General features: G+C 36.4%; 1 protein-coding gene across 2 annotated transcripts in view; it reads right to left on the bottom strand.

Moving 5' to 3' along the window:
* Positions 1 to 5,405: 5,405 nt before the first annotated feature.
* The window catches only part of negr1 (neuronal growth regulator 1), a 139,014-nt gene continuing 130,256 nt past the window's right edge, over positions 5,406 to 14,163 (bottom strand). For both annotated transcript variants that reach the window (XM_056379460.1, XM_056379461.1), the window contains one exon: positions 5,406 to 13,310. In XM_056379460.1, the coding sequence (XP_056235435.1) occupies positions 13,210 to 13,310 (101 nt within the window). In that variant the 3' untranslated portion in view covers positions 5,406 to 13,209. The remainder of the gene's footprint in view (positions 13,311 to 14,163) is intronic.

Genomic DNA, 14,163 nt, shown 5'->3' with positions numbered 1-14,163 from the left:
AGCCACTGGATTTAACCATTTGTCATCATATCAAACTCCCCATTGCCAGTGTGACTGGCTTTTAGAAGGGCTGGGGAAAAAAAGGCTGTGAGGGTGGAAGAGTGCATCTGGGTCAGCACATAACTAAGGAAATGATAGAACTTCATTGTGAGAATTTTGATGGGCAATTGAGCTGTTAGTTAAAGTGAGCTTTTCCAATAAATCACGATAATAAACATGATTTTTTTCTGATCTGAATCCTCTATAAGTAACAATAAGAAACCCTACACATCACTGTTACAAAGATGATTAATATTACAATTTTTGATCTGGGAATGTTGTGGTTTGGCATAAAGACTGCTTGGTTAAAGTTAAAGAAAGATTGTGGTTTGGACTAAAACATATAAGTTCATTCCTGACTTTGGAAATAGCAGTTTTCAAACCTGGGACAAATATTATGATTAGCTAACAAGATTGTTTCCACCAACTTGCACAGATGTTCAGTCTTTGATAGTCAGGAAGGAGACTCAACCTCATGACTGAGTAAATACACTAGATAGATACTAGTATTAGAATTTCCAGACAACCCTGGAAATTGTGTGAGGACACCAATTTTAGTATGTTCTTGTAACAAAACAAACAAAGATGAAAAACAGCAAGATTGCACTGTTTATATGTAGTGCAGGTTTTTGCTGAAAAAACCAAAAAGGGGGGTGGGTGGGGGGGGGTGTCACTGGGGGAGACTGTATGGCCTACAGAGAGAATCGGGTGCGAGTGAACTTTGTAAAATGAAGCTAACTTTGGGTTAGATAAAGCTGTTTATTTACCGGTGTGTCTCCTTCAGGCAACAGACAAGAAACGCAATCAGTTGCTGATGTTAGTCACAAATACTGTATCAAACATGTTTAATAAATTTTTTATGAGAACGAGTATCAGCAACCGGGTCTGAAGACTTAAGATTGGTATCTTTACATATCACACACTAGTATTTGATTTTATCTGTCAACACCAACTGTCACACCCCAAATCATATTTATAATCTGATCAACAGCTGAAATGTGTGTCCCCGTATTTAGTAGACAACACAGTCTCAGTTAAGTCAGTTTTAGCTAAAAAAGACTACACTATTGACGATTTTCTAATCTTGAATTCTTGAACTCACAGTATTGCCTCAATAATAAAAAATAAAGCAGCTACAGACAGTAATCCAACAAGGCATACAATACAAAAAAGCCATGAGTGAATATTAAGGATACATCTTATTAAATAAGAAAATAACTGGATTAAAAAGTACTGCGAATACTGTATGCTGTGTCTTGGACTTTTTCTGATCTCTTTCTTGAGTCTGCTCTTCACTTATCTGTGTTCAGTCTTAAACTAAGGTGGCTTTGACAGGGCTATTTGTGTGCACTAGGGCTATGTATTGTACAGGATATGGCTTTTCATTCATTTTACAAATTTTGTTTGGATTTCAAGCAACATGTAAATAAAAAAAGTTGCGGTCCCAAAAGCGTCTTTAAAAAGGATTATATGATTTCAAAATGTGCGAAGATATCCTGTCGAAGTAACTGTTAAATCACTGTTGGGCTAACTGTTAGCTTATGTATTTCACTCTTTAAATCTTGTGGATTTCCAATGGGCTTAATGTGAATGTTAATCTTTCATTTGAATCCAGCTTCCCTGTTACTAATTCATTTTTAGCCATGGTAACAACATGGCTCTGTTAGGATGGCCAGTTTGGTCCAGACTGAAAACCTCAACAACTATTTTATTGACTGTCATGTATTTTGTATGCATTACATATACATTTGTTGCCCAGAGGTTGAATCCTATTGGCTTTGGTAATGCCCAGACTTTTCCTCTAGCGCCACCAGGAGGCTGACATCTATGCTCGCAAGATTGTTGTGAAATTTAGTCCAGATATCATATTCCCCTCAGGATGACTTATAATAACATTGGTGATTCCTTAGCTTTTCTTAACTTCAGTTTGTCCAATACTTTGTTTTATGACGAATTACATGGAACACTAATGACATTATATTCTCTAGAATTCAAATGTTCAGTTCATTTTTCAGTAACCATGAGCACAGAAGTATATTTCATTCATATTTACCAACATCGTAAATGAGCAAAACCAGCAAAACGACGGTGGCTCCTTACCTTTGGCGAGGTCATGAAGTCCTATTGTCTGTCCATTCCTCAATAATTTATATTCCTTTAGTCCATAAGGGTCCATAGATAAAAAAAAAATTATAATAATAACATGGTCATGAGAAGTCCATTGTCCATCAAGCAAATTTATTCGCGTCACTTCTCTCCACATTTCAAACATTTTCTCTCCTTCCAACTGCCTGACAGCGGGTATGCTTGTTTGCCTCAGTTTACTGGCTACAAAATGGAGGTCTCCTGCAAAGATCCATTCAGATTTTCGAAAGTAGGCTTGGGTGAAGACAGTGAGCGTACCCAAGCAAAAAACCAATGATGCAATTTTTTTCATTCGAGGAAAGCGCTGCTAGTGGTTGCTGCTTTTGTCAATCATTCTAGCTTGAAGACAGGTGTCTGCCCGGTTGAATGAGACCAAACCACCTTTCACGGCCAATGCTAATTGGCCGTTAAAAGTGTGAAATTACCCACCTCACAGCTGTGAGGGTGCAGGAGGAAATGTATGAGGAAAAAAAAGGATCAACTGTTTTGAATGATGTAAATAGGTTTTTTTAGACATCAAAATTATCCAATATATTTTCTACTGTTTCAGATTAAGGAGTTAAAGAAAAAGGTTAAAGCACACTTTTCAAGTTCTCCATTTAAAGAGGTTCAAGGGTGCCAGTGAACAAATAAATAAGTCTATAGCTCCCATGTGATTAGGCCCAAAGGCCTGCAATGTTTCTGACAAAATGTAAAAGGGATATGATGATTTTTAGTTCTCATCCCTAAGTATATTTTATGTACTGTTATTTTTTATTTTCTTTTTTTTTCTTTAATTACCTTTTTTTTAGGCAAGGACAAAAAATACCAGGTATGAACTGGTGTAGTTTAGATTGGGTTTTAGTCTCATGCTAAACGCTAAACTTTCAGAAACTAAAAAATGTTACCTTTTAAATGATGTCTCATAAATGTTCTTCTATTTAGACATGAAACGGTATGGAAATCTAGTATCATGATTATAGTGACCAAAATGATCAAAGTTATCAGTATTATCCCGGTATTGGTAAAATGCGCTGAAAATTTTATTTTGTTTAAAATTAATAAAACGCAACCTGAAATCATCTGACCGAGTGAATGTTTGCATTAAACATTAAAATAATATCATGCCCAACACATCTATCAGCATCAGCAAACTCTGTGAACAAGGGAGTAGCTTTTTTTTTCTCCTGCTGTGACGTCTTTCAGGGCACAGACACTGGAGACACATCTGCCACCTGTCCAGCACAGTGCTGTTAAACCAGAAACACTGCGGCTACACTTCACGGGGATTACAGTGAGCTGAAGCCCTTTTTAAAAACAACCTATCACCGATCGAAGCGTCTCTCACGGAGGCTCAACGGCAGCAGCTCACTCTTTATCTCCTGCGTCTGCCTGCGCGTCATGTGACATCGCTCGGAACAGAAAGGCAACCTCGTCTGGCAGTATAAAAGGAGTCAATCGCCATTTTAGCGGGGTTAGTTGCGTTTAAAAAAACGTGCTTACACCCACTACTTAGGTGTGGGTGTAAAAAATGTATAAGAAGCTGAAAAATCTCCACAGCAGTGCTATCACTGCCTTCCGCCATGTTTTGATTGACACATTGATTGTCACATTAACAAACCCACGTTGTGTTGCCGCGCATGCGTCTGGGAGGGGTTGCTGGTTGATGCCTTACAGAACCTAAAATGAGTCAAATTAACTACAGTAATTAACCACAGTAATCGACCACGGTTATAGTGATCATTAGAATTTAATAAAATAAAATAAATAAATAAATAAATGTATAAATTATCAATTCAATACTAACCACCTGGCATTTCTAACTTTATATAGCGTGAAACCAGTTAATGTTTCATCTCTACTTCCTATAAGCTTTTTCATTTGAGTATGACAAAATATATGCTAATTCCATTAAAAACAGTTTCTTTGCACTAACTATTAACACCATATCTTTCTCTGACTTGTAATTTCTTTAACCAAATTTTGTCCAACACTCTCACAGTTTCACAGTTGCTTCCAGTAAACACTTTAAAAGCAGGTACCAGTCTTCAAACTACAAACTCTACCGACCTTGAAAGCCCTAGAAAAAGCTAATCAGTTGACCCTAAGTTGGGATTTTTTGTCAAACTTCTTGGTAAAGGTGCTATATATATATATACAGTATATACATATATACACATATACATACATATATATATTAGTTTCAAACATTAAAAAAATTAAACAGAAACTATCAACAGAATGTGAAATATCAGTTTTGATGTTATGTTAAAGATGTCTCTGTATTGTCTTGCAGAGATATGGTGGGTTCCAAGTATGGTCTCAGACTTCGGGACCTTACTGTATCTACTGAAGCTAGCATGCTAACCAGATAGCCCTGGCTTGTCCCATCTTGTAATACCACTCTGTACCTCAAGAGGTGATAGGGAGTCACTGTAGTGTCCAGTCTGTTCTCAGTCCAACATGAGAGGATGAAAAAGTGGCTTTGCTCAGAGGGACAGAAACCACATTTGGTGCCAAAGAAAAGAAGTGATAGAAATAGAAGCAAAACAAGAGTGTTTTTGCTTTCCACTACTTTGATGTTGAAGTTGGCTTTATAGTGATAGTAAATACTTACAGCACCTTTAAGATTAGGAAAGCATTATGGTGATGGATAAAAGAAAACAATGTTGACTGTTGGTAAGAAACAAGAAGCTAAGTGGTCTCCTGGTTTTGTGGAGCTAAAACCAGGAGTAAAGGTAAACATAGCTTGTTTTAGACTTTGGAACAAACAACGATACATGTCCTTTTTGGTGAGGACAGTCTCTGAAAGTAATGGAGTAACTTTTGTGTTACTGTTTATCACAGCTCGTGTTTGTACATGTTTTGTAATTACTATCAAACGTCAGGGACCTATACAAACAACAGAGCTATGACTAAAAACAAATTAAATTTTCGGCTGACATCAAACCCTATGTTAAAACTTAAAAATCAAATGTGTGTGTGTGTGTGTGTGTGTGTTCTCTGCTGTTAGTTATGAGCCACTCTCAGGAAATCACAATGTATCTGCTCATTAGATGGATGACTTGGGTATTTTTAGTCTGTAACATGTTGTTATGAATAAATTATTCTATTCCAGTGTGGCTGTAAAGTGAGTATGTTCAGTCAAAGCCTTCCTCCTTGAACACATATAAAAGCATGACAATGTTCAGAGTAGAGTGTCACTGTTGTAAAGGTCACATCAGTTCAACACAAAGACAATCTATAATTCCATCATCAATTGCCATTTATTAGTATCAAACCACTGCTACAAAATTACATCAAACATGATGAAAATGGACTTGCATACGTGCTATACACAATGTAAGCTTTAAAGTAATTAAAGTACATGGATTTTCTTACTTCTGGACAAATATCAATATATATTTATATATATTATATATAGATATATCAATGCCACTTAAAGCCATATATATCATTCCAGTGATCTAGAGCCTATAAATGTACAACTATATCCCTGGTGGCTAAAGGACCCTCATACACATTTAAGTAAACATTTCATTTCCAGACTTCTCATCGCATTATTTTTCAGCATGAAGATTAAATAAAAACAAACCAGATAAAAAAAAGAAGAGAAATAAAAGCTCATACAGAAAACTTTTAATATGTTCCTTTCAACCATTTTTTATGTCCACTCCTATTTTTTTGTAAAAGGAAAACAAAATGGCATGAGTAAATATTTTCAATTTACAGGAACAAACAGAAGAAATGCTGAACCTCATACACTGAACTCTACTAGAGGTCACTCCATTTAAACAAATACAACACTGAAGACACATACTGTATGATGAACTGGTGCTACAAAGAACTGATTTGCTGTGTCATTCAGTGTTTATAAAACAATGTGTAATCTTCCTTTTGAGGCATGAAAACAAAGGAAACAGGATTACAATTACCGTCAGTAAAATAATGACATTTTCTCTATGGTAACATGTTCAGTTCTTCATGAAAAACTGACAATTGCCCTCGAGCTTCATGTGAAAACTCGTCGCAGTGTGTGATTCAGTCATTGGCGTCATGGAGAGACCTGGCTTAGATAGCTTGCTTTAAAACCCAGGCATTATCTCAAGCTCTGCATCATTGGCTGGCAACTTATTTTCCAGTTCAGTGGAAATAATGAGGGACTGGTTGACAAATACTTGATGCAACCTCTTTTTAAAATAGCACATCCCCCCCTACATTGGCAGCTGCCACACTATCACAGCTAAAAGAAAATGGAGAGTCACACCAGTCAAAAATTACTCACAGTTTTTGTATTAATTGAACTGTTTGAGAGAAAAGGAAGAGACCTGTTTAAAAAAAAACAGTACTTTTTTTTTTCTTTTTCCATTTAGAACTGAATCAAACTTGCCAATAGACTGGTTACAGGGGGAGAAATTCAACTTCTTTTTCCCTTTCTTTGACAGGAGGGATAGCTTTTGCCTGCTGTGCAACAAACATATCTACCAGGCTGAATGCTAGCACTCAAGAAACAGAGGTTTTTTTGATTCTGACAACTCAGTATGCTGCTCAGGGGAGTGGGATGGCAACTGCAGGAGCCAGGCAGCAGCTCCAGCGTGTAGTATGACACAATCTCCCAGTTAAAACTGACAAAGGCACAGGAAGGGTTTCATTAACCACAGGGTCAGAAGGAATCCCTCTCTCATAGCTCCTCCAGCCTCCTCTGTGTTCATGCTAGCCACAGACGCCTTCGTAAAGAGCCAAACAGCACTTTGACGCCATGCTAGTAATTTCCATAAACTACAGTATATGATGCCTTAATTTTGCTGCAGGATAACACTGTTCTACATCTAATAATTTGCTGAACAAAAACTGCAGATATCCAGATTTTAGTGGTGGAAGGACAATACAATGTCAAGCATTATGTGCTGAAATATATCCTGGTTGATCATTTGTATTAGTTGCAATACAAAACAACTCATTCCAGTGTTTGCCACAACACATTCATGTTTGTCTTTTAAAACTGTTAATGCCACTTGCAATATATTGCCTCACCTCCTCACATTGGTTCTTATTGGCAACACAGTATGTGCTCCGCAGTAACATGCTGTCACAAATGTCTCTTGAATTTGCTATGATGTTTCCTACACTGACATCCAGAGTCACACATCATCCACAAAGTAATTCTTGCTGTTTTTTTAAACTCTGGTGTTTTTTTTTTATTATTTCTTTCTCCTGCAGGAAAATTGTTGATAGAGTCGGGTACAGTATGTCAATCACAGAAAAATATGAATAAATGTGCCTTTCAGATACGTCCCTGTCCATTCTAAAGAAGTGACAACAAGCAACAAGTATAGTTTGACTTGATAATATCCAGGATGAAGATGATTTGAACGCTGCTTCTGTTTCCCTGGAGGATAACTCCACATGAATACATTAAAACCTAACTATTCATTTATCATAATCATTTTATTCTTAATATCGTCACTATGTCTGATTCAATTTTTCAAACAAGTACAGATACATGTAATTATGTGATATCTGTGACCTATGTGGAGTTGTGTTATTTGCTTCTGCGCTGAGATATTGAATCTTTTGTTGTTATAAATAGCCAAAGTAATGAAAACTCTTATGCGAGCAAAAGACTGCATACAAGAGCTTTGTCTTGGGTTGTGGAAATAATGCTCAAAATAAGGGTTAGTCATGATTGATTGAATACTTTAAAGGCACATTCAGTACAGTACGTGACCTCCTCCGAGACTTTAAGTTTAAACAGCTGTTGTTTCATAACAACAAATCCAAATTTGTAATAAATGTATTTGAACAGAAGAGTATGATTCTGATACATCAGGGTGAGAGTAGGAGGATGGTTTGAAATGGGCAATTTAAAAATTTAGGGTTGGGATTGTGGAGCCTCAATAATACGCACTAGCATGAATATTTAAAATCCTCTTATCTTAAATTTAAAAGTGGAGAGATTTCTTTTTCCTCCACTATCGGCCGGGAGTGTGAGGTGAGGCAGTGATCTCTGCAGGTGGGTGGCGTGGCCCCTTTTCAGCTTGTACATCAACATGACTTTTTCAGCTGAGCTTTTATGAGGTAGGTCACACACAGCCGTGGATGTTTTAGTCAAGAGTGTATTCAGGTCAAAGGATACTCAAAAGCCCTGCGCTGCTGGGAAAAAAGCATAATCTACCCCAGGTGCATTACAGGATGCATGAGCAGTGGTTTATGTTTGTAAATATCTCCAGATCATATACTGAGCAACACAGTTCTGTCTGCAATGATGATGCAGTGCAAACAGTGATTAATCCTATGTACTGTGGCATCTGGCCATCTGCGCTCTGGAGGATTTATAGTGTTTGAGGGCAGAGGGGAGGGGATCAAATATGCATGATATGGCACAATTAAGATGACTCAATAACTCAAGCTACACTGTACAAACAGACTGATATGTCCCTCATGTCCTGGAGAAGTCCCCTCAGTGTTTGTACGAAAAATGGTCGAACAAACCCAGATGATTATGATTACTCTAAACAAAAGACAATGTTTTGGAAATTAATGAACAAAATAGGGACAACAGGGTCAACTACACCCCTTTTGTTTCACCAGGTTTTAACTGTATGTTCTTGAGAAATATTTTAGCTTTTAAGAACATGATAATTCTTTTTTTTTTTTTTTACTGTAGCTTACATTCAGCAAACTAATCTTGTTATTCTCTTTCATTTCTTCATTTTACTATTTTGACACCAGCACCAATACAAAAAAAGTGAAATCATATTTAGACGTGAATGCTATGTAGTTGTCTGCTTCTGGTAATAATGACAAACATCATGTCATCAAGTTACATCTGATAATTCAAGCTAAAGATATAAGATATCATCTAAATTGATCATTCCTTAATGTTTCCAATTGTAACTTTTGCTTACATTAGCTGTGGCAACGTTACAGAGTAAGAAAACAAGCTGCTTTCAAGAATCCTGAATTAAGTGATTAAAGTTAAATTAGTAGTGTGTGATGTATAACTGAGGGATTCCTAATTTTACTTAGTGTTTGCCAGGATTAGTTCATAGTAAATAAAGGATATATTGTATGTCCGATATTGTAACATTAGCTAATTTTACAATTACAACAATGTTGCTGTTGTAGCTATTGATGCTGTTGTAGCGTTTGCTAATGTTACCAAGTAAGCAAACAAGCTACTTTCAATGATCCTTATTTATGTGATTAAAATAATAATGTGTGATTTATAACTGATGGATTCAAACTTTAAAAAAAATATATGCTCAGGCCTGAACGTCCAAAGATCCTGATTAAGATGAGGAAAATATTAATGTGTGATGTATAACTGAGAAATTCTGACTTTTGTTTACTATATGCTAGCTTTAGTTCATATTAAATAGAGGATAGAATATATAGAAGACACCAGATAACATCTAAATTGGTCCTAAATTGATTTAATTGTAACATTTGCTAATGTTACAGCTTGCACAGACTGACAGACCAAGTTGCAGTCCAGTCCTGAATTTTCAATGATCCTGATTTATAAATATTAATGTGTCATGTCCATGAAAGTGTAACTTAGGGATTCTAACTATCATTTAAGATCTGCTAGGTTCAGCTGTACAGGGTTGAACTTGACATGTGTTTTCAGCTAACAAGATTGTTTATTGACCAACAGACTCACTACTCAATTGGTCGTTTTGAACAGTAAAAGGACGATAACACTTGTTAAGTTTTTCAAAATTGAAATAGTGCAGAATGATATTTTTCCTCTCCAACAAACCACTTTTGGCCAAGCGTACATGAAGATTATGAAGATTATGAAGTCTAAAAACAAGAAGCCTGTAAACAGTTTTTGGGAAACTTTATGTTTTAAAGAGGAGACTTGCAATGGCGCACTCTGGCTCAAATAATAATAGTGATAATGACAAACCCCTAGGAGTGCTCATTAATTCAGATATGGGTTTATATTGTAACATGAAGACTTTTATTGCAAATAATAGTGATTTGATAAAAGGGACTTGTTAATACCATTATTCAAAATAATCAACATCCAGTACATTTCATATGGAATACTAGCATGGTCTTAACTGCTTAGATAAGCAACCAACATAACTCCAGACTGTCACCAATGTGCCACAATAATTATCATGACTCTGAATAGCAGTTTTAGTTTATCAGCAAAGTTGATTCAAATAAATCACAAACAAACATGGCCTGGTGATCTGTAGGAGGTATGTATTTTCAGACCAGGTTTAAGAACCAAAAGGTTTTTTTGGAAGAAAACTGGTTCCATTAATAAAGAGTATGAACACCTGTAAAATGGCCACCTCAAAAACACAGGTTAACTTTGACATGCAGCACAACCATACTCTCTGCACATCGTCAAACACGCAAGTGTGTGAAAACTATGACTACACACTGGCTCTAAAGATCAAAAGGTATCCTATTTTCTCCAAATATACACACATTGATTCTGTTCTATAATACTGTTATATTGGTTCACACCCTCTCTGTTTCAAAAAGTAGGTAATTTGATTGCAAACATTGTTCTTTTTAATGTACTTGTCTGACAAAAAATCAACAACAGTCATGGCATCTAAATGAACCTGACAACATTATAAACTATGCCATACTGAGCCTCATTCAAATAAATGTCACATATTCAGTTTTACATGTTTCAAATGTATCTTTTATACATTGTTTTCATAAAGGAAGAGAATAAATATATTTCTGACCAATTTTCATTATACTTTAACATTTAAACAAGATCATATGGTGCAGTATTTTCATAATTTGTAAAACAAGCTGATAACAATTTCAGTACAAACAATAAAAGAAAAAAAAAAAAAAAGTTTACCAGACCTTAAAACAAATCACCACAAAACGTAAAAGTAATAACAGTGTTTGTGCTTTAAGTCTTTTAACTGCGATGGCTATTTCTCTATAGGTTTGCAGTTACAAGTTCATGTGAAAATACTGTGTGAACTTGGGTACTGTCAGTCCCTTGAATGGGGGGCAAAATATAACATAATCCAAATCCAAACAAGACTTGCAAACATGTTAACCTGTACGACAAATACTGCATTTGTATCAGATGCAACTGGCTTATTTGAAAATACCTGCGAGAGCCATAGGTTGACACATTAATATTTACTGAATATAGTTCCTAATTTGCATGTGTCAAACGAATGAATTGTATATTATTGAGAACATCTGGAAGTGTCCTTGTAAAGGAGGTTAATTTAATGTCTATGGTACTGTTAAGGCATTATAGTACAGTGTCTCTGTTTCCATCATGGATTGAAGATACTTGAGGATGAATATGCCAATGCTGAAAGTCTTGTCAAAAAGTAAACCCTGACAATAATACTGATTTTGATCCTTGATATGATTAATTTGAGTGAACAAAAAGCCACAGTTTCTCCTATTAAACGACCTCATGGTTTAATTTATTCTACACTCCTGTGGACGTTCACTGGCTCTGTGGACACTGATCATCTGTTTGTGTTAAACTCGCTCATCGTGGAGGAGCTGTTAGCACCTTAGGCCATGTTTGTAGTGATAAGCATGTTCATAGTTTTTATTTTGTTGCTCATAATTAACACGGGAAGATTAGACTCAAAGTTTCATTACTGTTGTTTTGTTTTGATCATGTGCTTAATGATATATATTGGTGTATTTACCACAAATTTTAAGTAATGTGGGCTCTGGCTCTCTGGATTTCAATTATTAGTTAATTGGTACAATGAAGTAGATATATTAACTGTAAAACAGACTGCGTTATATTGAAGTGTTGAATAATCTGTAAAGAAAGAGAGAGGAATAAAATACAGTGCTGCAAAGTGCTGCTTTCCCAGAATCCATTAACTAAGTATCGTGCCAGCAATTGAAGCCAAAAACTTCAAGCGACCTACAGTGTGCAGCTGTGGGTTTTCAGCCAGGAGATGATCAGTAGGTACACAGCAAATTCAGAGACAAAATGCTCTGTTTAAACGCCTACTGGAGGTGGTATGTTTCAAAGAGCTGCATCTTTAAGAGAAAAGCTTAAAACAATTCAACTTGGGCTCTTCTTTTTCTTCTTAGTTTGTTCTGACATTCACGTATGTGGACTCACCAAAACAAAAGTATGGAGAATATACTGTAATATTTATATTTTCAAAAAAATGTAAACATAGGGCAGCGATGTTCCTCCCTTCATACTGTACAAAGTCGTGAACTGTGTTAATGTTCTTGGTCGAATGAGAAAAGCTGGTCCCACTTTAAAACAAAAGCCTACACTATATTAAAATATAAAGATACAATACAGTATACTTTGCTACTTTGACGGCTGCCTGATCAAAGCTGTTAGGCAGGCATAGTAACTGAAGGACCCATTTCAGAATACACAAAGCACACCTTCAACACTGTTCATCCATCTATTGAGTAATCATGACAATACAGGTCCTGAAAAAGCCCTGCCTTTTTTGTTATTTTGTTTTTTTTTCCTGTTTTTTTCTGTATTTTTCAAGCACACTCCATAATCAAAATTTGTATTGTTAGGAATCTAAATGTCTTTCCTTTGTTCAACAACCCATAATACATTCAATACAACATTGGTATGGTAATTCTGCGTACTGAGAGACTTGGCACAATTGCTTCTTTTTAGCCATGTACAAAAAACGGATGGAAATGTCAATTTTGCGCCATCGCCTCCCAGAGAAAGAGGCATGAAAGTATCTCATTTAGGAGGTTTGGGGGGGCTTTTGATATGATTGGAAGTGGAGTGGGGGTAGGGGTGAGCACTGATTCACAAGGTGGTCAATCAATCAGAAAACAAAAGATAAACAAAAAAACAAAAAAACTAAATAGAGAGGAAATAATAATAATAAAAAAACATCATAGTATTTACATGACAGAAATTTCACCAAAAAGTAAAGAAAGAAATTTCCCCACACAGTAACGCTGATTATTTTCCCCACTCGGCTTTTCAACAAACTGTACCAGATTGGAATCCAGCCATCAGCAATGTCAAAAGGGATTCATAAATGCTCTCGACAGTCATTGTGTCTGGGCTGGCCTCTGCTAGTACACGCTGATGAAGGAGGAGAGAACCAGGACCAGGTATCGGCAGGCCAGCGGGACGTGTGCGCCTCCTGTGCTCCCATAGGGTGCAGTGTTGGGTGCTGTGGGCAGGAAACAAGAGAGGCTCTGATTAGTTGTGATTGTACTTTCACTCTGCCACACCCACCATGCACAAACCCACACTCAGCTTGGCATGGTGCATCAAAATTAAACTGTAAAAACTGCAATTAGTGTACAACTGTCGCTGATTTGAGCTGGTTTCTTGGCTGCACGCTTTTGTAAGCGACACTTTGCATGGTCGGTGCTACTGTATATTGTGAACAGTGGTGGAAGAAGTACTCAGATCCTCTGGTTAATTAAAGTACCATCTCCACAATCTTAAAATACCTCCATTAATAATAAAAATTCTGCATTTAAAATCGTAAAAGTACAGAAATATTTTCAGTTAAATGTACTGAAAATATCAAAAGTAAATGTACTCATTCTCCAGAAAAGTGGCCCTTGTTAATACTGACGCATCAGTACATGCGTATAAATTTTCTGCTTTAGCCAGTGGAGCTAGTTTTAACTACTTTAAATACAGTTAGGTTCTTTGGTCTAGTGGTTCCCAGCCTTGGGGTTAGCCCCCCTCCTGTGGGTCACAAGATAAATCTGATGAGTTGTGAGACGATTAAAGGAAACATTTTGGAAAATATGCTTATTCGCTTTCTTGCCAAGAGTTAGATGAGAAGACCGATACCAGGGCAGTGCATAAGACTAAAGCGGAAAATAGTTGTTTTTACACTTAGAGATTAAGATTTACCGATTAAACAATGGAGATATAATGTGTTTATTTGCGAGCTTTAAAGGTGCTGATAGGCGGATTTTTCTTTAACCTCTGGCCAGAGCCAGGTTAACTGTTTTCCCGTTTCCAGTCTTTAAAATAGAAGGCTGCTGGTGGTAGATTCATACAGC

This window comes from Seriola aureovittata, chromosome 6 (genome assembly GCF_021018895.1).
Source record: "Seriola aureovittata isolate HTS-2021-v1 ecotype China chromosome 6, ASM2101889v1, whole genome shotgun sequence".
Taxonomy (NCBI): domain Eukaryota; kingdom Metazoa; phylum Chordata; class Actinopteri; order Carangiformes; family Carangidae; genus Seriola; species Seriola aureovittata.
This window is presented reverse-complemented; position numbering and strand designations above follow the sequence as displayed.